Genomic DNA, 23,322 nt, shown 5'->3' with positions numbered 1-23,322 from the left:
GTTCACCTTGGCTCAGCAAGTGAATGGTAGTGGGGACTTTAGGGTAGAAAGCTATAAAATCCAGCATCAAGGACAAGGAACAGTTAATTACTCATCACTGCTTCCACTAGAAGAGCCAGAGGGTGCCCAGTTACCAGATCGAAAAGCAGCACAAGGAAGCACAATGCATCAGCTGGGCAGCTCACTTCCTTGGGATGTTGCAGGAGGAAAAAAACCAATAAAACACCTGAAAGAGGGATTAGGAGTTACTAAACTCAGTGGTCCAGAAGCAGTTTCTTTCAGTGAGCTCTGGTCTGACCCTGTTCTTACGAAGGCTGTGGCTGTGAAATATTAACCCCAACCACTGCTGCAGCCCCAAGAGGAACGCTAATTAAAACACTTGTCCAGTGCAGCACAAACTGTGCCCAGGAGTGATGGGAGGAGATTCAACAGATATTGGTGGCCTTAGAGGCAATATCATCTTCTGTCAGCAAAGGGGCCCAGCTGGACTCTAGGAAATGGGAAGCTGATCTGCTCCACAGCCTCAGGAAAACCATTTCCTTGGTATTGCTCCTGACTCTGCTCTGTCTCAGTAATATGATTGTCACCTCTGCAGGGCAGGCACAATCTTTTACTGTCTGTCTGTTCCATTCTTGGGTGAAATCAGCCCATCTCTAAGGCAGTGCCTCTCATTGTGCTTGCAATAGAGACGCAAATGGGCAATAATTATGTCTATTCTGGAAAAAAAATAATCCATTCCACTGTGTATTTTACTCTGCATATTTGAAGCTGTTCCATTTACAGACACCCTCCATGTGTCACTCCACTTACAGACTCTGATGCAGATGGTCCAATTATTTATTAATCTGGTTTTAAAATATCCCCAGCATGTTTCAGCAGGAGACACTTTCTTCAAGGTCCCAATTTCAGCAGAGTCAAAAAGAGGTTTCCTGTTGAATTTGCTGCAGAGCAAGATTGAGTCTTCTTTTATCCTTTCTGACCTTCCCTTTCACATACTACTAACATCTCTTAGACCTGGGAGAAGCAGTTATTCTTGTGGTGCATTCATATTTTTTAAATGTCTGAAATTGAAGGGATTGTGTCTTAAATCTTCGCCTGCATCCCTAGAGTGCTTTCATACTCTCACAAGCCATGGCAACATGGATGAGAAAAAGCATAAAAATTTATGTGAATTAAGTGTTAAAGAGCTGGGTTGGTTTTTTTGTTTTGTTTTTATCCTTTCTGCCACACGTCCCAGAAGATTCAGAACATCTGGAATGTTGGCTGCAGGCCTGAATGAACTAGTTTTAGTGGCAGCCCCTTGGATTTTGCCCTCCCTCTGTACAATTGTGTGAAGCTGACCAGGTTATTAATCCAATCCAGACATCAGAGCTGAACGAGGCGTCACCATGACTCAGGGTTTTCCCTTGCTGGGGCATCGAAGATGTCTCACTGCAGAATAAGCCACCAAGCTGGCCACCAGCCACATTCATGGGCTACACTGAAACCCAAAGGCCAAATTCACCAAGCCATGGGGGATTTCAAAAATCAGATGGGGGATTGTGCCTTTCCTCTGCAAAAACATCAGAAGAAAGGTGCTAGGAAATGCATTCACAACCTCATCGCTTTTCTAGCACTATTATTTGAGCACTCTTGCTCATGTGCTCAGAGGGGTGATACACCAAAGGGGTCCAGAAAGCTCTTCAAGATCTCTGCCTGCAACCTCCCACTGGCTTCACAGGATGAGGTCTGAAAATAGCCATAGACTTCAAAAGATGTCGAGCAGAAATTAACCCACTCCAGACTTCCCTCTTGTGCATCCTGTGAACCTGAGGTCATGGTGTGACTCTGCCATTGCCACAGCCAGCCTGAGCACACCTGGGAGAAGGACTGCCTTGTACTGAAGGGCACCGAGCGTATTTTAAAGGTCTGAGCCTCCAGTTCAGTGCTCTGCCCTATGTGCAGGAACAGCTGGAGGCATAGAGAAACAGAGCAGCAGATTTCCCCAGGACAGCTCCTTATTTGACCTCATATCCTGACCTGCCTCTCAAAGGTACCCATCATTCAAATCACATCATTGCAAGATCAAGCTCCCTTTTGTTGCACCAAGTGAGTAAATTTAGAAAGTTAATCAGTGTATTTGTCTTACACCCATTAAATTCTTTTGCAGCAAACAAGGTTTTCCGGGAATAAAACTATTATTGTGGAAAATGAAAGGAGCTGTTTGTTTAATGCCCTTTTGTAATGATTTGTTTGGACAATGCAACTTTTGAACCTGATGAGCAGGAAGCATAGGAATTCTGCCATTAGAGAGAAGTGGAACTCTCTCCAGCACTCCCCCCTCCCAGCTCTGTGGGTTAGAACATCACTGTGTGCCTTGAGCCTTGGAGGGAAACACAGGCAGGAGGGACACTGAGGGCTCTGCTTTGCTGAAGGAAATCTTCAGCTCATCTGGGCTTTTGCTGCTGTGCTCCTTCATGTTTTTCTTTCATATTTTTGGCTTTTTGTAGCTAGGGGTTCCCATCCTTTAAAGACCCTTTGGCTTTAGGAGTAACTTGTGAGGCTTCCACCTCAAACAGGCTGGTCTCACAAGGCTCCAGTATATGCCTTCTGGTACAAATAATATTCCTGCACTTGCTGCTGTTAAGTCCTGCACACATCAAAAGCAGAAAGATGATGGTTCCTTGTGTCTGATATCTCTACCCCTGGAAAAGGGAGAAGGTAACTGAGCTCCTTGAGGAAGTCTGGGATCTGTGTGTCTGTAACACAGACTTGGTGTTTCTGCTGCATCTACAGTGATTTTGCGTGACCAGAGTGCTTCTGGGCTGAAAAAGACAAATGTGATCCTGCAACACAGTGGAAAGCAGGGTCTCCCTACCGTTCTCTGCAGTATTGATACCTGTATCTGGCTGCAGGCAAGGCTGGGCCAAGATAGCACAGCGAGCACACCACCCGTGCTTGGAGGGCTGTTTCAATCCAGCAACAGGGCAGAAACAGGCTACACACAAACCCAAGGGTGGCCTCCTGAGCAGGAGCTTGGGAGCCCAGGGAAAAAATAAACTGCTGACAGGGGACCTGATTTGTCCCTGTAAATACACAGGAGAGAAGTACTGTGAGTAGGGAAAAGAGCTGTTTAAGTCCCCCAAATTATTCTGGAACAGGAATATTTAATATACATAGAGCTTGAATGAATTTAGGGTGAAACTCACAAGTTTCCAACTGACCAAGTAGGGAGCTATTGGAGGAGCATTCCAGAAGGAGCTGGGTCATTAAACTGAACTGATTTTATAATGAGGCAGAGCACATTTGAGAGCAAATTTATGACATGCAATAACAGGAAGCTGGAGCTGGTGGCTGAAGTGATCTCTTCCATCTTACATCTTTCTACTCAAAGCAGGCTCCAATTTCCGAACCCAAAGGCATTCACTTCAGTTAGCAAGGGCAGATGTGTGGCTGGCCACCAGCATCAGAGCCTCTCCCCACATCCCAGAGCTGCTTGCCGTGGTCTGCTCTCCCTAAGGAGATACTGTCAAGCTACTGTGCAAGGCAACAAAATTGCAGCACTAAAACTCCTTCCTCTGAAGTCAAACCCAAATGGGCTCTCTTTCTGGAAGAGCCTCCGTTGAATACATTGAAGATTTTTTTTCTCTGACTGCAAGGGTAAAGGTGTGTTATTCCTAATACCCACAAAAACAGTAGAAGCATCGTGGTTCATGACACATGGAGGCTGGGCCAGAGTCAGTGTGAGGGGAAAACCCTTCCTAGCCCAGAACAGCATCATCCAGGCTAAGGCGGACCCTTGCCACACAGGGAATTTTTGTTCATTTTCTCCCACTGCTTCTCTTTGAACTTTGCTAAATAATCACTCTCCCTCCTTGACCTTGCGGCTTCCATCAGGCCACACACACAGCAGGCCTACCTGTGCCTCTCCAACCTCTTTTGCTGTTTCTAGCATGGGTATTCCCCTGTGCTAAACCCCCTCTGGGTGTTACAAATCTAAATCAGGACAAGCAATTCTGAAACCAGCCACGATCATTGAAAGCAAGCAGCTCCAAACTCACACACACATGAGGGAACAAATAAACCTCAAATTAGTAAACAGCTTATCACTCATTTAACATTATCACTCAAAGCTCCCAGCTTGCTAATACACCTGGGTGATCTTCTTACAATTACTGGAGTATTGCAGAGGAGCATCCTTCAAAATAATTCCAGGTGGAGAGAGCTTGCCTGGCACACAGCTCTGAGTATCTCCCAAGTGAAATAAGTACTGTTTCCACCTAAATAGGATCTAATGAGCCATTCAGTAGAATAGAGGGGGAAAAAAAGTCTTTGGCCTGAGGAAAAGCATCCCAAAGAACTCAACAGCATCTCCAGCCTGCTGCTGGCAGTGCTTGTCTCTCAGAAAACAGAAGCTACAATAATTTTCCTGAAGTATAAATGAAAAGAGAATTGCAAGAAGGAAATCAGCATCTTTAGAATTCTGGTTTCATAATTGTTCCCCAGAGTCTCAGTCTTCAATTTCACCATACCTTATCCTGTCACACTTGCAAAAATGATTGTTAAAGACCTATTATGGTGGATGGATTCTTGCTCCCTGCATTTGCAGGGAGCCCGAGAACAGGTTAGAGGTGAGTGATGCCTGATCACAGGTTTACAGCAACACAGGGAACAGTAGCAGCACTCCCAACAACCACTGCACAACTCACAAACCCACAGAATTACAGCAAAATCACAGAAATAAGTAAACGCCTACCTGAAAGGCTGCTGGGTTGCAACGGTGTGTTTCTGTGAGCCTAGGGATAGGGCAGGAAGGAGGTGTAGGTGCAGTCCCATAGTCCACAGCAAGGTTTGCAGAGAGCTTTCATCAGCTGACCTGATACAGGTGAAAAATTGGCCTGACCCACAGGAAAAATAAAACCAAAACAACAAAAAAAGTGTGTGAGCAGACCCATTATTCCAGTCCTTAAACATGAGAAAAATGGTGGTTCATGGACAGAAAACTTATTTTTAGACCCAAGACCATATCAAACTCTTGAAGTTCAAGAAAGGAAAAAAAATGTATCAGAACTCTATCAGTTCTCTGGTGAAAAACATTCCTTCCCCATTGGCTGAGGGTCTGTATTCAGGTTCATGATAGAGGAAACAAGTCTGGAGTGTAAAACACAGCAAGGGTGAGGTATGTGAGACATAACCTACAGTCTTGACATCTACAGCAGTCTCATTTTCTAGTCCTGCACTGTGCAGAGCTGAAAGTCTCCTCTAGGGACTGGAGTACTATGAGGGGCTTCTGTGAGGGGCTTCTGAAACACAGATGCTTAAAGATGAAGTGTGTTTAGCATCAGGTTAAAAATCTCGTGCCAGCTCCCTACTCGCCTTCAGCCATTAACCTGCTATTGAGAAATTCTGTACCTGAGAAGCGTCCAGAGTAAATAAAGGTGGATGCAGGAGGAATCCCTGTCAGCTCAGTTCAGAGCTCACATTTCCATTTGTACCTGGCTGCACTGAGGACAAATCAGTCCTGTAGGGGCTGCCCAGCCTGGGGCAGGGGCAAATTCCTTCATGAGAAGTGGTTTTATGTGTTTTCTGGTCACCACAGGCTGCCAGAGGATTTTTTTTCTTCTTTTTTTCCTTCTACATGACAATAGCTGTGTTTTAGTAATGAAACTAGATTGCATTTCATTATCAAACACTTCCAATCCATGCCTGGGAATGAGCTCACAGAGCACATGCGGGCACTGCATGTCCACGGAGACAAGGAGAGGAGACAGGAAAGGGGAGGCTGAGAAAAATCAGTGGTACCTGCTCCCCATGAGGCAGCAAAACCAGTGAGCTAAATCCTCCTGGGAAGGAGGTGCAGCCTAACATTTTCACTGTCCCAGGGAAATGAATCCTACATGGCTCAGAGAAACATACCACAACGCACTAATGCCAAACAAAGGCCACAGCATTGCTGACTGAAAGGGAGCTCAGCCTCCTTCCATCCTGCTTCTAGGGACAGGCTCCATTCTATGTATCTCTGTCTTCCCTGGCCCCAGTCAAGATTTCAGGCTGGTTTTCATCAGAGCTGGTCATGGACACAGCCACCCAAATAGTAGCAGCAGCAGCAGCAGCACCACAGACCCAGCAAAACCTTCCCAAGCTTCCTATGTGACCCATAGCAAACCCATACCCAGACAGCTTTAATAGACTGCTTTAATAGAAGCTTGAAAAGTACCTCCTCGCAGCTGCTCTGAAGCAGTTCAGCTATGGACATTTGCCTCCTGGGGACCCTGGGATTGCTCTTGGCCACTAGCCCAAGAAGAGACTGCCTTTTCCAAACCCTATACCAGCCTCACTTTCCACCCTTAAAAGATGTGCTCAGGATACTCAGGTGTGTTTGATAATGCCCCCAGCACTGTGGAAATGAGCCCAACGGCTTTCCACAGAGGTCTTCAATAACCAATGTGAACAGAAGGTTTGGGCAGAAGTTCTCCTGGGTCAGTCTTTGGAGAAGTGGAATGCTGCAGCAGCTGCAGGTAGGCTGTAAAGATGCTCTGTGGTCCTTGCAGGGAGAGGTCTGAGCTGGGGGAGCCCCAGGGTCTCCCCAAACTGTATTTTTGGAAGTTAGGCACCTGGAAATATTTTTTACTTTAGACAGGATGTTTTTAGGGTTATATTAATAATTAAAGACTGTTAGTAGGACTGTTTCATGTTCTAGGGCACTTCTGCTGCCTGGTGGGAACTGGGAAGCTTTTCTATGTGTGACAGTCTCCGTAACTGACTACCAGTGTGTAAAAAGCCTGAGTAAACCCACACCAATGATGAATAATGGCATTTCCCTTGTTGGCCCTCACTCCCTGTGTCTGTCCCAAGGTATTGTCCCATCATCTTTCACAGCTGTAATATATAATGTTCCTCCTGAGACAACACTGCTGGTGGACATGACATAGGATAAGCAGCTGTCTGTTGCCATCTCCTCCTGACAGTCTGGAATGAAGAAAGAGAAATTCATGCGTGTAGAGAGGTGATGTAAAGAGCAGACAGGGAGGAAAGGGAAGCTTATGGCACAGTGAGGCAGATATGAGTGACTGCCTGTGCATATCTGAGTTTGCTTCATAGTTAATGCAGGGAATGCTCTGGGTTTGCGTCTGGAAGACAGTGTGCAAGGATCCGTGCAAAGCTGGGGACAGTGCAAAGCCCGGGACAGCCCTGCTCGGAAGGGCTCGTGCCCTGGGACGATGAGCAGATGATCAGCCCTGAGATCCCTCCACCCAAAATCCCAAGGCTCGAAGCAGAGAAGCCAAGCCTCACCCAGGTTAAGGCAGGGCTGGGTCTGCCGGCACTCTCGAGGTGGTGTGCCTTTAACACGTTCAGTCCTAGCAGTGGTTTGTCCCTGCCTCGTAGGGAAAAGCAAATAACAAATCTCCGCAGGGTCCCGCCTGGCTCTCGGTGCCCAGCCGGCCGCTATCGACTGCCGGCAGCCCGGGCCGGGCTCTGCGCTGCTGCCAGCCCGCGTTTACTGCTCGCAGCACAGCTCCCGCGGCTCAGTTTGCTTTGCAGTTTCACACCTCGCTCCCTTCCATCACATCACATTACGCCGAGGTGACCGCTTCCCCTCCGCCTTCCCTCTCCTGTGCTCCAGCCCAAACGCTGAGCCTTGCCTTCACGTGCCCAAGTTACCTGCAGGCTGTGCAAATAAAACCATTCCCGTGGTGACAAACATGCCCATATTTTTGGCTCACCTTGGGGAAACTGTCATTCAGCTTATGTCCCTGTTTCCTTGAAACCTAATCAGGTAAGGAGGGAGGCAAGCTCCCCTCTGTAATGATGGGCAATTCTAATAGCTGCAGGCTTGGATTATTACTTTTTTCCTATTAAGCAATGAATTTAACCAAAAAATGAACTGGTCAGGAGGGACCTGGACACCTTGCTTTCAATTTGTAATACAGCCAGCCCTAAAACACGTGGCAGTGCAGCAGAGCACATTTTAAGACCTTCCCCCTGTGTGCTTGTGTTCCTCAGCACTGTTACCAGGCAGACTTTCATCTCCGATATCTCCAAAGAAATAAAGAGAAGGAATTAAATTAAAAATTCAAAACCCACTGCTCTCCTCCCAGCAGCAGGAGGGCAAAATAGCTGGAGATCCTGAACAGTGAAGCCCAGGATGCAGGTCCCACCCAGAGATCTTGTTCAGCTTCCCTGGCGGCTACCACAGCCCAGGAATGTGGCCAAGCACAAGGAAAGGGTCTGGAGGACATGGAGTGTTTTCACCCTCCAGGCCCTGGGGCTGTCAGAAGTTCTCCAGCTTCTTGGGATGATTGCCATACCCTTGCCAGAGGCACCACTGCTTTCATTTCATACTCACTGCCCTTCAAAAAGAAAACCTTGAAGTGTATTTACTGCCTGTGGAAATGTGTGGATACAAGAGATGAAGGCAGACATGGCTTGGGCAAGATCTGTGGATGCAGGTGTTGTATCTCTGGTAGGGCCCCTCGACCCTGCTCTGCTACCCCTGCAGCGAGGGACCACTGAGCACTGGCCCTTCACAGGTTTGCATGGTAGCTGGAGGTACTCGTTTTGGAAACAAAAAATCCTCTGCCACTGCCCATTGTTTTCCCCTAGGATGCAGAAGTCAGACTGAGAATTTGTGTATAAACATACTGAAGAAGAGAAGCCCCCCTACTAGGAGGCTGTGCAGTAGTAAAAGACTGCTTTTTCCTTAAAGGTTCAGTTTGCTGTCACAGAACATTGGCAGGGCCTCTGAAAAATAGGTTCCACTTAAGCACCTCTGCAGGTGAACAGGGCTGCTGCAGGGATGGGACCTGCCTCCAGAGCAGAACTGGCTGCCCCAGTCCTTTAGGCTTGGACATGCTCTGGCTGCCAGAGCAACAAAGACACACCGGTGAAGATCGATGTCCATGCAGACAGGTGGGCAGCCATGCTCAATAATTTTCTCTTCAGCGGCCTTGTTTTTTCAAGATGTTTACACCCCCTGGACACATGCAGATAAATGAAGTCTGCAGTTGTCCCTGGGTGGTGGTTAAGAGTCATTACCCTGATGCACAGAGCAAGGGTCCCAACATGGAGACTTCCCCAAACCCTGCAGCAGGACATCAGCAGAGCTGTAGGAGGGAGAGCTGGGCCCAGGGCCCTCTCTGCCCATGCCAGCTGCAGATGGCTGTGCTCCCATCACACTGCAGCCCATGAGGAGCATCTGTGGCTGCTGCAGGTATTTCCCATTCCTGGTGCATCGCTGTGGAGGGTGATAGCTGGGTAATGAGTTTCTTTAGTCTTGCTTGAATGCTCTCAGCTCTGCAGACACAACTTCTCAGTGTTTGACGCCAAAGAGCAGATGAGTAGGTGATTACACACTACCCTGCCCTGAACACAAATAATCAATCATTAGTGGGACTTTTTCCAGGTACTACACATGTGTGGATAGTGATCATTTCTGTGCTCATCTCTCTACCAGCCCCAGTTCTGCAAAGGCAAGAAAAAAACCCTAGGAGATTTCAAAAACCTCTTAAAATCTTTCTGGCATAACAAAGCCCAGGAATGTTGCACTAAAAGAACTCAGCTCTTGGGACTTGCAGCCCTGTCCCCTTTGTACCCATGGCACCCAGAGCAAAGCGATGAGAACAGCATCCCTCTTTCCTCTTCTCTTTCCAGTGACCTTCTTCCATCCCAGCTGCTTGCAGAATGAACAATAGGGAAGGAGTAACTACTCTTGCCAGAATACAGCAGGTCACTATCAGGGAAGTGGGCTCGGCATTTTCTTGTTGTTCCTGGCTTGGTGCACCAGAAAGCGGAGTAGAGCAGCTGGGCAGATGTAAAGGACAATCTCATTCTAAAAGCTGAGTGCAGGTTAGAAAGACAATAAAATCTCCACCACTGGAACTCAGGACCCTTCCTGTGTGGACACACAACTAGCTGAGAGAACTGTGAGTTGTTACAGAGGAGATATGTTGTTTCGGAGGAGGGCAAAGGACGATGCTGGGAGGCCACAGCCCCGTCTGACTGGACATAGTTCACCGAGCTAAGCTAATCCAGGTGTGGTAGGAGGGATCTTGCTTGGCACAAACAGGTTCTGTATCTGATGCAGCAAATCCCATGGGGAAAGAGCAGGAGAACCAATTTGACAAAGCACAATGAAGACCAGTAACAGAGAGGCAATAATTCATATTTCAATAGGGCATCTTTCATGCTGAGGGATACAAATGGTTCAGCCACTGTTTGAAATTCAGCCACCTCTGGAGTGAGCATAGCTGTGCATAGCATCTGACATTGCCTCAGTGTTGATGTATTTGTTAGTATGTAAATTGCCAATCAGTGTATCATCTGACTCAGCAATAACCTTTTGAAGATAAGTCAGCCCTATGTAATGCTTAATATCTGTGCACTGAAATCTCAAAGCCGTGGCACTGTATTAATGCACATCTCTGTGTGTGTATTTCACTTCTACACACACAATAAACATGGTCTTCAACTTGTGCAAAAGACTGATTAAAAAAATGGCTTTTATAGCCCACTTGACTAATGTTGCAGCTATTCTTACATTTATTTCTACTTTCTCTCCTTTCTGTTTCGTACTCTGCCTGTGAAAGGGAAAGCTGGATTACCCAGCTGAAGTAGGAGAACACAGGATAGCTTTCCAGGAGGTGTATGCAGGCAAAGACTGAAATGCATGGATTTATGCAACTTCATATACAGGAAGCCTTTTGCCAGGGTAGCCCTGAAAAAATCATAATTAAGGTTGTGCAGCTTCCCTGGGAACAGTGCAGCCAGTGCCACTGGTACCTCTGGCTCTATCCGATTGAGCTGCTCTTGACTGGAAAGTTGTCACACTAGGCAAAGGGATTTGGGGATTGAGCTGCCTGTTCTTTTTTCCCACGGTGTATTTTTGCTGCACTTCAGCTAAGTGAGCCTGTGGGTTTATGAGCTCTGGACCAGGCTCCTGTGGTGGCAGGGAGGATGGTTCTGAGAGTCAGCAAGAGTGTGCTCACCCGCCTCCTAATCCCAGCCTTTCCCCAGGGGACTTCACCTACTTTCTCAGGATGCCTTGAAAATAGAAAGCAAATGAAAGGGTAATGTGACCACTCTTGCCATGACCAAATGGTGCGAGACCTGCTGCTTTTATCCTCTCCCTTATCCCATCACTTACTCAGGCTGCTCTGTGCTGCCTCTTGCTCTTCCATCTGTCTCACAGCCCCCTGAGTCCTGCAGGGTGACCCTGAGCTGCCAGCCCTGCAAACACCCCCACCAGAGCCCACAGAAGAGGTGCTGCTGGTAGTTCTGCCTGTTGGGCTCCTGAGTGGTATCCATCATCACGGCACAAGTGCATCCTGCAGTCAGCTGCTTTGCTGCTGCTGGCAGACACCTGCAGAAGAAACCCTTTATATTTATGGCTGGTTTTTAGCTCACTGACGGTAAAGGCAGTTCAGCTTCACTCCGTAGCAGCATTGTTTCCAAAGGAAGTGCTTCTGCCTCCAGTGCACGTTTGTTCCAGCAAGCATTTTGACTTTCTGCCAAACATTTAAGTGACCTTATGGCAGAATTGGAAGGCAAGGCTCTGAAGCTCCACCACCCTGCGGACCCTGTGGGCCTCTACTCTCCCCTCTGCTGCCCCGTCTGCTGCCTCCTTCATGTACTTTTGTTCAACATCTCTGCTTGCAGGGTTGCCCGAGACAATAAAAAGAAATGCCTTCACCACTAAGACGATAAGGAACTTGGTCTCACATAAATTGGGATGTTCTCAGAACCATTTTAATTTCTGCCAATCAACAGATGAAGAATGAATTACTTCAGATGTCATGTCCTACTGCATGAGTCTTGTAACATTTGGAAAAGCCATAACAGAGTTACCCAGTAATTGAAGGGCTCTACATGAGTGAACTTTGTAATTGCATATTCTTCTCCTTGAGTCTGGGAGGCAGAAAGGAAAAGCGGATCAGGCCACGTCTTAATGAAACAGCTCAGTCCCGCACCACTAGTAAAGCCAAAAGTAAACAAACCATGCTCATTATTTTACATCACAGCTCCCCAGCCACTGCAGCAGCCCTGTGTGTGTTCTGTCGTCTCCCACCTCATTTCTGCTTTCAGCCCCCTGCCAGGCTGTCCTCAGCCTTCACCCCAGGTCAGCCAAGGCCAGCAGCCCACATTCAAGTTCTACCTCATGCCACAGGAGACACAAACAGCTTTGGAGACAGATGTGGCTTTGCAGGGTTTCCATCTCTGAGCTGCCAGTCTTGACCATCCCAAAAGGAGCAGAAAAAGCTCCTGCATAACCATTCCTATCCAGACCTGTTGGGACAGTCCCTCCTGTCATGTCCTCATCTCCACTCCCAGCTGGGAAACACTGCCTTTGAGTAGTGGAGATGCGCTCTGTGCTTCTGTTTGCACCTTATTACTGGCTTTCACTTACTGAACGTGCACGTGGCCCCCCCAGTTCCCCACCATGCTTCCCTCAGTCCTGACTGGGGTCACTTGAGGGTATTATGGCAAATGACAACCCTCAAATCCTGGCTGCCATCATTTTCTGCTCCCCTCCACTGATGAGCTGCTGGTACTAGGGCGAAGCAGCTCCTTAGCAGTTGCTGCACTTTTGGAAGGAGCATCTCACTGCTGTAAGGCTGCCAATAGCACCTGGCCATTTTCTCATTCGTGAAGAAAGCAGGAAGATCAGGCAAATATTACAGAGTGAAGATTTTTCTCAGCTCTAATGTTGAAGGGTTTTTTCAGCTTTCTCTGAGAAAAAAAAAGGTAAAAAGACAAAAAGGCTCTTGCTCTGTTTGTTTCACTGTCTTTACAAGTGGGGTCTATCGTGTGGAGAGTCAAGCCAGCATCCATTTCTGTGGATTTTCCATGGCTGCTCCTCAGCTGCTGATGGCATAATGTTTCCTGAAATGGCCATTAGCTGAATATCTTTATGAACAGCTTCCCAGGGAAGTAGCTGCAAAGTTCAATTTGCTGAATTATGAGCACATCTCTGATAAGAATTGCATTGTATGGTACTCGCATTCTGAAAGCATTAACTTTATACTTTGAACTTAGAGATAATAAGGAATAATTGCTATCTTTTTTTTCCATGAAAAAAAGAAGTATATTTAGAAAAATTTTATTTAGCTGAGGCTTTCTCTAGTGAAAAAGCCATTTGTACCAAAAAAAAACCCAACCAAAAAACCCTCTTTAATTGGTTGAAAATTTATTACAAGAAGCTATAACTTATGGGTACTTGATTTGTGCTGAAGAGTTGTTTGACTTCATGGTATCGCATCAGATTTATCCCAGCATCGCATCCTAGGGAGAAAAATTGAATTCATTCTTGTATCACACACAGAATAAATCTAAGTATTGTCTGAAATACTTCAAATTTAATTAAGAAGAGCCAGAGTGAAACAACAGTGAATTTCTTTTTCAGAAGTAACTAGAGTGCTCTAGCTCACGAAAGGGTTGTGGTCTATGGTAAATCTCCAGAAGCTTAAAGCCCTCAGTACTTTGGGTGAAAGCCCAGGAGCTACAGACTAGGACATTTCTTCTCTGGGATGCTGAAACAGCTCCACTCTGTATTCAGGACAAGTCTGGAGCTGAACTCGCTGCAACACCGGAGTGCTATGGGGTATTCAGGTATCCTGATTTCACATGTGCAGCACTGTGATTTCTGTGCACTGAAGGCTCTTCACTTAATCGGTGCTATTATCACACCTGATGAGGCACAGCAGGTGATATTTGAGACACTTGCCTTTTGATTCCTTGCAACTGAGCAACATTTAGTAAGAATTACTTAAATCAGCTAATCAAAAACGTGTTCAATGACATTAGGATGAAGTGGGCTGTAGAACACACAAGTCAAGTAATTTTTCTTGTGAAAATCTTTCTGTAGAGAGAAAAGCAAATAAATACCTTATATTGCAACCTCTCTGCTCCTTGCGCTGTTGATAGTTAATTCCTGATTTCTTATTCCGTATTTCAGGTAAGGTTTGACTTTGTTCTAGTGGAACAATTTTTCAGGATCAGTCTCAGCTTTTTCACCATGGATTCGCTGGTGGCAACAACAACATGGCAGGAGTGCTTGCAGGTCCCTGTCTTTGCTGAGGAACTGGTTTGCTCTGAGGACTGTCTGGTTCTGATTTGCTCTCATTTGCTCTGAGGAAAACTGCTGGGTCTGGATTCCTGTTCAGCGGAATCTCCTCTGAGAAGGGCCTGTCTATTGGCAAGACCCACACACAGAGATGGAGTTCAGCATCTTTCCTCTCAGTTACGGGGACCCTTAGGGACTGTCCTTCCCTCTCACTTGCGCTGCAGTGGTTGGCTCAGGTGAGAACCAATCCCCAGCATCCCTTTCTGTGCTGTCTCCCTTTGCTGGCCAAGCAGGACTTAAGTCGAATGGCTCTTTGCCCTTCACCTTCCACTGGCCTGAAACCAGGTGTTAAAGGACTCCATAGCTCATTGCACATAAAATGCCCTGTGATTCTCTGTTTCTCACAAAAATGCATTTTTTCTGCCCTTTTGAAGGGAATTGGTGTTAAGCCATGAGACACCCAGCCCTTCCTGAACCAGCTGCCTTTGGCCTTTGCCAGTGGTGGCAAAGAAACACTCAGAGCTGTTGGACAGTACCAGGCTGTGGGCAAACACATGACTAAGTTACTGTCATATAAATACTGAAACAGCCCCAGCCTAGATTAAGTCCTTTTTTTGTTTGTTTTTTATAGTGAAATGGGATTGGGTCATGTCCAAATATTTTTTATTAAACTCAACAACTTTCCTGTTTTCTCTTCTGTTACCAAGTCAAATGCGCCCCAGCTCCCTGACAGTTCACATTAAGCTCAGCAGAGCTGTTTTCAATCACCTTCCCCTGGAAATCAGTGAAGGAGCGAGGGCAGAGCCACCACTCCAGACTGCTCCCAGGATGAGTCACCGCAGCGAAGGCTCCTGTCTGAGGGAGCCAGAGCTGCCTCTAATGCGCTGGGCTTTCTGCGCCCAGGACTTCTCAAGCCTCTTCCTCCTTCTTTCTTTTCTTCATGAGATTTTATTCCTCGTCTTCATTTCTCTCTCCCACCCTCCTGCCCTGCAGAACTCCTTTAAGGTTTTAGCAATTATGGGAGGAAAAGAAGCCATCCTGTTTCCTGCTCCCTGGCAGAGCTGAGAGATGATCTGTGTGCAGAGGAAACCCATCGCTGCTCCTGCCTGGCTGAGTCTGTGGCACTGTTGCTTACCCTGTTGGGAAAGGTGGAGTGTGGAGGTTGCCCTCAGGCTTTTCCGACGTGGCACCCATCCCTGTTAATAAGCAATGGGGATCCCCTGGGGCCACATGGACAGTGCAGTGAGGGGTCTTGCTTTGGAACATCCCACTCAGAGGTGGCAAGAATAGGAGCAAGGCTGGTGCAGTGGTGCAGCTCAGGGCCCTCTTGGGACTTTGCTGTTCTCTGCTGACCAGGGCACAGCCTTGAGATGGGACCAGTCAGATGCCTCTCCCCCACATCCCTGCACTGTTGCTGGGCGTGAGGGTGCAGGGATTTGACCCGCTGTCTGCCTCCAGCACAGCTGAGACTCTTGAGTCATCTGCTTCAAGCAAAAAAAACCATGTTTTGACTTAAAACATGGGCAAGCTTCATTCCTACCCTGATGAGCAGCCAGATGAGGTGATGGTCCCTCAGCTCTGCAGTGACAAAAGAGTCCCCAAGGGGAATGGTAATGATCAGAAAATGGAAAGTCTCCCTTCCCACTTCTCCATCCCACTCCCAAATTCTGAGCTGACACCTCTGTCATTGTCTGTCTCAGCAGTGGTGACAGGCACAAAACACTGCAGACGGGAAAGAGCAGAGAAAACTTAAAATTTCCCTTGTCTGTGGTAAAGCCAGAGGCTGTGGGCATCAGCTGCTCAGCTGGGAAGTCATGTCTCTTGTGGCAGTGGTGGGATGAGTTTTCCAGCAGAAGGAGAATGCGAAGCAGGTCCCACCTTGCCCTCCTGGCAGCTGTGGCTGCAGCCTTTCATGTTTTCCTCAGAGAGGTGCAGAAAAAGCCTGAACGGGGTGGCAGCCCCGGTGCTCCTTGCAGGTGCTGCAGCAGCAGCAGCCTCCGTGGGCGGAAAGGCAATTTGTGTTGTTTTTGGAGCATCAGGAGCTCTGCAGACGTGATGGCTTTTCAGACAAGACTCACTGTGGAACAAACATTGTGTTTCAGCTCAGGACCTTGTGAGACACATCCCTCTCCCGACCAGCGCCCACACTCCCAGACATCACCAAAATACCCCTGGTGGTCCTGGAGGGGTGTGTAATGGTTTTGCTGGGTGCACTAAAGCTGAGATCCCTGCCTGCTCACTCCCAGCCCGTAGGCAGAGATGCCTGTGGCTTGTTGCTGGATTTCTCATCGTCCTGTGAGAGGTAAGTGCTCCATTCACTGGGCTGCCAGAACAGCTAATACCCATCAAAAATTGCAGAAAACCATGAAAAAGCAGAGCTGTGCCCCCACCACACCCATCTCAGAGCCCCCAGCCTGACATGCCCAGCTGTGGCTGCTTCCTCGTAGTGCCAAGGGACAGAGGGACCTACAGAGGGACCCACACCTCTACCACACCTGAGCCCTGCAGAGACGTGATCTTGACCCAGGGAGCTGCCAGGGTCACACACCAAAGACTTCAGCCAGGCAGCCACAGGTTTAAAATCACAGCTGAGCAACAGAAACAATTGTCCAGAGCTAGATTTTTCTCCAGTCCTTTATGGGGCTGCATTTCCTCTTGCTGTTGGGATGGGGGTACTCATAGCACCCCAGGGCACACAGATCTTGCCTGCTATGGGCAGTGCTGCCTCTGCATGCCACAGGGATACCAGGTCTTGCAGGGGAGCTGTGAGATGAGCCAGTCCTGGTCACAGAGATGGCAGTCTGCGTGATTTCTTTTTATAATCACTTGCATAGATTTTCCTATAGGTTCTCCAGATATTAGGGAGTGCCTAGTTGGGGTATTCCCCCAGCTGGGTCAAGAAAAGTCTCTCAGCTGGTTGCTGCCAAGATGGAGATTGGGATCAGCACCCAGCTCTGCTGAAGTGCCTGGGGAAATGCCATCTCACCAGAGCCCCATACATAACCATGTCCTGTGCTATCCTGACACCACAGGAGACCTAAGTCCTGTCCTCTCTGGGTCCACACTCTGTGTCAATTTCCTCCAGTGCTGGAGAATTTCATGCAATGTAATGCGTATATATACACACACATACACACTGATGTTCCATGTCCCTTGTTGCCTGTTGCTGGCTGGCACAGTGGCTGGCACATGCATGAGGAAGCATTTGAGATGCTGGTAATAACATGTGTTTAGTTCAAAAGGATTGAAGGGCAGCTCTTGTCAGTGTGTGAAGAGAGTGGTCATTAGTACATATTTATTGAAGCTTACCAGCTCTGTAACAATGGGCTTCTCTTTGCCATTGGACTTAATTTGTCCGTAATTATGTTCCTAATACAGAAATCATTTGGCATTTATTTGCCATAATAAAACTTCCCATTGCATTTAAACTCAGTGTGAAGATTTAAGTATATTTAGGAGACACAGCTGAAGATATGAAATTAAATGACCCTGGCTTCCTTTTGCAAACAAGACAAACTCAGATAAATGCTAGCAGTCAGATGTGTGCATGCAGATGTGTGAGCAGCAGCAGCTGCATGTACACACACACACACAGATGGCAGCCCTTGTGATGGGACAACTCTTTCAGCATCCTCTCATTGACCTGCTCTGGCCCAGGGCACTGCTCCTGTGACTGATGCTCGTGCTACTTTGCATACCTGAACAGGGAAAATGCACAGGTGAAGAAAAACTGCAGGTCTTAAGATCACCATCAGCTACCTTGGTTTTCTCTACAGCTTGCACTGGCATTTAAAATGTTTGCTTTAATGGTTGTGGTAGCAGGATGCTGGTAACATGGCTCTTTCCAGCTGAACTGGTGCTCAGGAGCAGCCCAGGCACCAGATGTAGGTCAGCACAGCTGGGCCAACCCAGAAGACCAACCACATCCAGTCCCAATGACACCCTCATCCCCAGCCCTGCCCTGTTTAAAGTAGACTGGGCGGAAATTTGCTGTACTTGATTTGCAGTTAAAAGAACAGGCCTGGGAAACACACCCCACGTCTGCGTGCTGGTGGGTGAGCAGCTGCAGCTGTGGTAGCAATGTGTGGATGGGCTCCCAGCACTGATAAATGACAGATAAAAGCCAGGTGAAACACTGCCACCAGCACTCAACAGGGGTGACGCTGCTCCTGACGTGGTTATTTTCTCCCTGGATATACCAGGCACCACAAGCACATACCAGCAATATTTTTTTTCCCATCCTTTCTCAGCACTCCTCCCAGTAGGCTTTAAATAGCAGGGGCCAGATAATCATTAACCACTTGGATGTATTGCAACGGGTACAGATTGGGAATCCAGATGGAGAGGACAGAGCTGGAGCAGAGCTGCATTACCGGTGCATCTCCAGCAGTATTGCCCTCCTCAGGGTAAAGCCAGTTCAACCTGGCCTTGCCCTTGCTGCTCCTCGAGACAAGCTCCCATCACAGCCAGAAACAGGGAAGAATATTATATATAATTTCTTAATATATTACTCTTTCCGGAAGTAGGGAAGAGTTTTACATGCTTATGTTGAAATGGTAGTGGCTGAGTTAGAGCACCCTTCCCTTTTTGTTAACTCTGTTTTTTTCTAATTTAGTTTTGAATAATAGCAAAAAAAATAAAAGGCAGGTGCCCTGAATCCAAAGCACACTTGAGTATTTCAGAAGAACAAGATGGTACTGAGCAAGATGAGGAGGAAGCTTGCAGTTGGGGAGCATTTCTTCACTAGTTGCTGACAAAGGAAAAATGCTGCTTAGGCTCATCCCAGTGATGATAACTCTACAAAGGGAAGTTGCAAAAATAAGTGTTGTGAAGTAGGGAAATAGCTCCTTCAAAGGGTTTTTGGAGAGCAGTCCCCAAAGGGAATTGGTGGGAATGCTGCTGTTTGAGCACTGGAGAGAATATGTTGTGCAGAGCCGTCTTCTACAAACCTGCAGAAATGGGCATGGGGATTTAACTTCCATCTCTTAATTGTGATCTGTGTCTCACTTCAGGTTTGCTTTTGTGTTCCTGTAGCTTTTAGTGGCAGAGGACTCTGCAGTAAAACCTTCCTGTGTATCACAGCTGATGGTCTGTCCTGATCTCTCTGTACAGCCAGCAATGAGACTCCTTCCCCTATGCTGTACAAAGGATTTATTCCTTTAATATGCCCCTGGTGTTTGTTTTTCTGCTGGTACAGGAGTGCATGTGCGCGTGTGTGCATGTGGCAGTGTTTTACAAATGCCTGCTGTGGACAGAATTGGGCTTCACAGTATGCAAAAATAGCTGTGTGCCACATGCAAGGATGTAGTATTTCAGAGGGCTGGAGAAAATGTGATAAATTGAGTTTTTGCTAGATTTGCTAAAATCAAGTTACTGGGGGATTCATCTCCACAGTTGAATCCTGAGGTTGTAGGAGCTGGCAGGACTGTCTGAGCACCTGCGTTAGGGAGGGAGACTGGGTCCCCATGGTGCTGTAGGACATCTATGAACATCTCCTGGCTCTGAAGAGAGAAGCTCAGATTCATTTATTACAGAGCCCCAGAAGCCAACATGAGTCCAGGCTGTAGCTACAGCGTTTTCCCTCTGCCTCTGCCTGGAGGTTGTTGCTCTGAGTTCCTGCTCCATTCTGCTCCATTCCTGATCCCTCATCATCAATGCCTCCAGCTGCTCGTTAGACAAAGCCCAGGTCCTGCACTCACCATTTTGAGCCCTCCAAGAGACCCTGGTGTGCAGCGAGGTGGAAAGGCAGGGATGCTGCAGAGCTGGGAGGTTTCTGCATAACCTCCTTGGTGCTGGGGCCACACTTGTGTGCTGAGGAGTGAAGCTGTTGAGAAAATAAGGCACCAGGGACTGAGATGAGAAGGGCAGAGCAGAGGCACAGAGCAGCGGTCCTTGTACCGGGCTGGCTCTTGGTGTGGCAGAGGTTTGGTGAGCAGGGAAGCAGAGGAGCTGTGCCAAACTCTGATCCCTCCCCTTTTGCATCCTGTCTGGCAGTACCTGCTCTTCTGGGCTCCTTATCACACTGGTGATGCCCCACCCCAGTCTCAGCAAAGGGCACAAACATACACAGCCAAACCAGAGCCCCTCAAACTGGAGCTCACATGGGGAGTTGGAATGCCAAATGTCAGTGCTCATTCCCACATGCACCTTTCTCCCATCTATTCCTTCCCTGCTTCCCTTCTTCTGGTTTGTCATGTCACCCCTTTCCAGGTGGAAAAGGTTCACGGAGCCTACAACCCTCCTTTCTCCCCCTCTCCCTTTGTATCCCCTCCAATATGTAATGAAAACAAGTAACAAGTAGAGCCAAGGCTGGGTTTGTAACATAAACAGTTATTTACAGTTTTGCTAAAATTTCATGAAAGATGACATTTTTAGGTCACCTAGCTGAAACAAATGAAACGATTAACATGTTCGCATTAGGTTTCGTAAAAAGAAGTACCACTCTTGCCCAGTGTGGTCCTCAGTTCCTCAGGTCCTGAGACCTGATGTAGTGACCTAGAAGCTGAGACAGTTTCCCCCAGGGTTAGCAAGAGCAGGAACTGGTTCATAACCCAAGGCATGGATGTCTTTTACCATATCCAGCAGTGTCCAATGCCAGTGTCTGTTATCCTGGTGCTCTGTCATGGTAGTGATGAAGCTGATCTGGGGCTATAAGAGCAAATATCTTCTCCCCAATGCTGAAAGTATGATCCAGCCTCCTCTGTCCCATATATATCCTTATTCTTCCTTTAAAAGCTTTTTAATCTTGGAGCACAGCTAAATATACTATTGTAGTCTATACTGTGGCTTTTAAACACTAAACAGTGAGGACTAAAATGTAATGGCTGTCTTCTAACCTAAATAGACAATGGCAAACAACTGTAAAGAGCTTCTGAGCTTGTGTGCAGAGAGGAATTTAGTCCCATGGTGAACAGGATGATAGCAGATGGATCAGAATAATATGGGGTTTTCCTGGATACCCTGTTAAAAGCTACACCAGAAACAAGGGAGCAAGCCAGGAGGTTCAGTGTTTCGGCCACCACTCATAACCATCTGTGTCACAAGCCAGGACACGATTTGTTCTCCATCTTGCTTGCTTGTAGGGTGCAGATAGCCAGCCCTGTAGCTATTCACCAGTATGGCTGTCTGGGGAAAGTGGACCGTGGGGAAAGTGGGAAGAAATTTGAGGACCTTTTTCCTGACTGGGCTTGAGGAAGCTGCCCTGGTCTGAGCAGGACATCAGTCTGCAGCAGGTGGTCTCACAACTATCCCCACCACCAACTTCACTTTCTAAAATTGGTAGCAGAGAGATAGAAACCTGAGCAGTGAACCAGTGGCATGTCCACTGGTTGGGGTCAGTGTGGGTTCTCTGGAGTCTGGTAAGAGCTGTGCTCATCTAGCTTTTCCTTCAGTGGCAACAAGGCATGTAAGACCCCAGTGTCTGAGACCACTACATCCCTGCCAGTCTCAGCTCACATCTGCCAAGCATTATTAGAGGGAAAAGGGATGGAGGCAGCATGATTGCCTGAGCCAAACCAGGTAAAAAGGAAGAAAGTTCACACGGGTGGGTGAGGGATCTTGTGCCATGCTGCGCCACGTGTGCCGTGCTGTGCCGTGCCTGTGGGAGGAGGGAAGCCTTACTGATGCTGTCTGTCTCTTTCAGGGGGAGTTGCTGAGCCCGTGTCGATGTGATGGATCTGTGAAGTGCACGCACCAGCCATGTCTGATCAAATGGATTAGCGAGAGAGGCTGCTGGAGCTGTGAGCTGTGTTACTACAAGTATCACGTCATTGCCATAAGCACAAAGAACCCTCTGCAGGTAAAGGTACTAGAGACATTTCAAAGTCTATTTATTCTTGTTTCAATTTTTGTTTCTGGGAGCAAGTGGATTTTACCTATGTGGTTTTCCCTCCCTGTGCACAGGGATCATGTCTCAGACACTTAGAAAGGGTTGCAGGGGGCTAGTCCAAAGAGGCCCCATGTTCTACTCAGTGGTTCTGGGCGCATCCCTTGGGAGTCTGCTCTTTCTGTCCTTGGAAATTTCTGTATTCACTGCCTATATTGCCTCCTGTTGAAAATTCCACAACAGTGCTGTAACACCTCACAGCCATTCAAATGTGTTCATCCACTGGAGACCACAGGTATGCCTCTGTCTCCAGGGGCAGGCAGGGACAGAGCCACTGTGGGATTTGCTGCAACAGAGCATGCAGTCTGTGACTGAGCAGTATGTTGAGACTCCATGTGTTTATAGTTGCACCATTAATCCTTATCTCCTCCTGCTGAGACTCCTGTGTTGGCATGCGGGATGGAGGAGACAGATAGAAGCTTTTTAGAGCTCTCCTCTCTGATCTCGCCACCTTTCTTACTTTACTGCTCTTCCGTAATCATGGCATGGCACAAGAGGTGTTGACTCTGATACTCTGGTCTCTCCAAGCCTGATTCTTGGTGGACTTTTGCAGATGTGCACACAACAGGTAAAGCACATCTTGATGTAAGTGGCTGTGAAAGTCATCCAAGGACACACCTTCTTTCTTATCTGAGTTCAAAAGCATTGTAGTTGAATAACTCCCAGTACAGACTGGTGATTTAAAATCAGGATTCATAATGGAGAAACCTGTGTGACTATTAAAAATGGGATAAATTATCCTTAATAGCTATTGATTTATTGCGGGGGCAATGCCTGAAGATGCATTAATTGCTGCATGCCTTTGCTGAGCACCATTAGTGCCTTGGCCATAAGAAAGCACATTACATCCAGGCACTACTGCTTAATCAGCATCATCTGGATGGGAGAGGCATTACAGTGGTTTAGAGCCCACGGTCATGTCAGTCTGTCCAGCACCTGGCCCTCTGCGGGTCACTCTCTACCAGGAGGCAGGGACAGTGCTGGTGATGGTACCCAGTTGTACAGGGGTGTGGGGGAGTGCAAACTCCTGCTCTCTCTTTCAAACTGCGGTCTCTGTGTGGTTTTTTCTAGGCCTGAGGTCACTAACCACATTGAGGGAAAAGGGACAACCCATTAGGACTCCAGACTTAAATGAAGTAGTGAAATTAGGGGGACATCATGGGGAAACTTTGCTGAGGGGAGGGAAAAACATGACTGCTCTCTGAGAGTCCCTACAGCTTCTGATTCAATTTTTCATGAGCCATGGGCTGGAGAGATCAGTAGTTCCATCCCAAGCCTCAGACCCAGAATGTTTTAATTTCTTGGCTCTAGTAACTCAGAGCAGATTGAAACACAGGAGGGGAGATGTGGACAAAGCAGCTTTTGTTTATTTCTGGAAAGCTGCTCCATGAGCGCCCTA

At 47.6% G+C, this 23,322-nt stretch overlaps 1 protein-coding gene across 1 annotated transcript in view; it reads left to right on the top strand.

Annotated features, from left to right (window-relative positions):
* Positions 1 to 23,322, top strand: part of MARCHF4 (membrane associated ring-CH-type finger 4) — a 104,065-nt gene that overhangs the window by 46,152 nt on the left and 34,591 nt on the right. Inside the window, exon 3 of the mRNA XM_042040526.1 lies at positions 21,681 to 21,842. Within this exon, the coding sequence (XP_041896460.1) occupies positions 21,681 to 21,842 (162 nt within the window). The remainder of the gene's footprint in view (positions 1 to 21,680; positions 21,843 to 23,322) is intronic.

Source organism: Corvus kubaryi, unplaced genomic scaffold (genome assembly GCF_017639235.1).
Source record: "Corvus kubaryi isolate FWS band 111438036 unplaced genomic scaffold, C.kubaryi_AGA036_p1.0 37396, whole genome shotgun sequence".
Lineage (NCBI taxonomy): Eukaryota > Metazoa > Chordata > Aves > Passeriformes > Corvidae > Corvus > Corvus kubaryi.
Note: the sequence above shows the minus strand (reverse complement) of the source record. Positions and strands in the feature narration are given on the sequence as shown.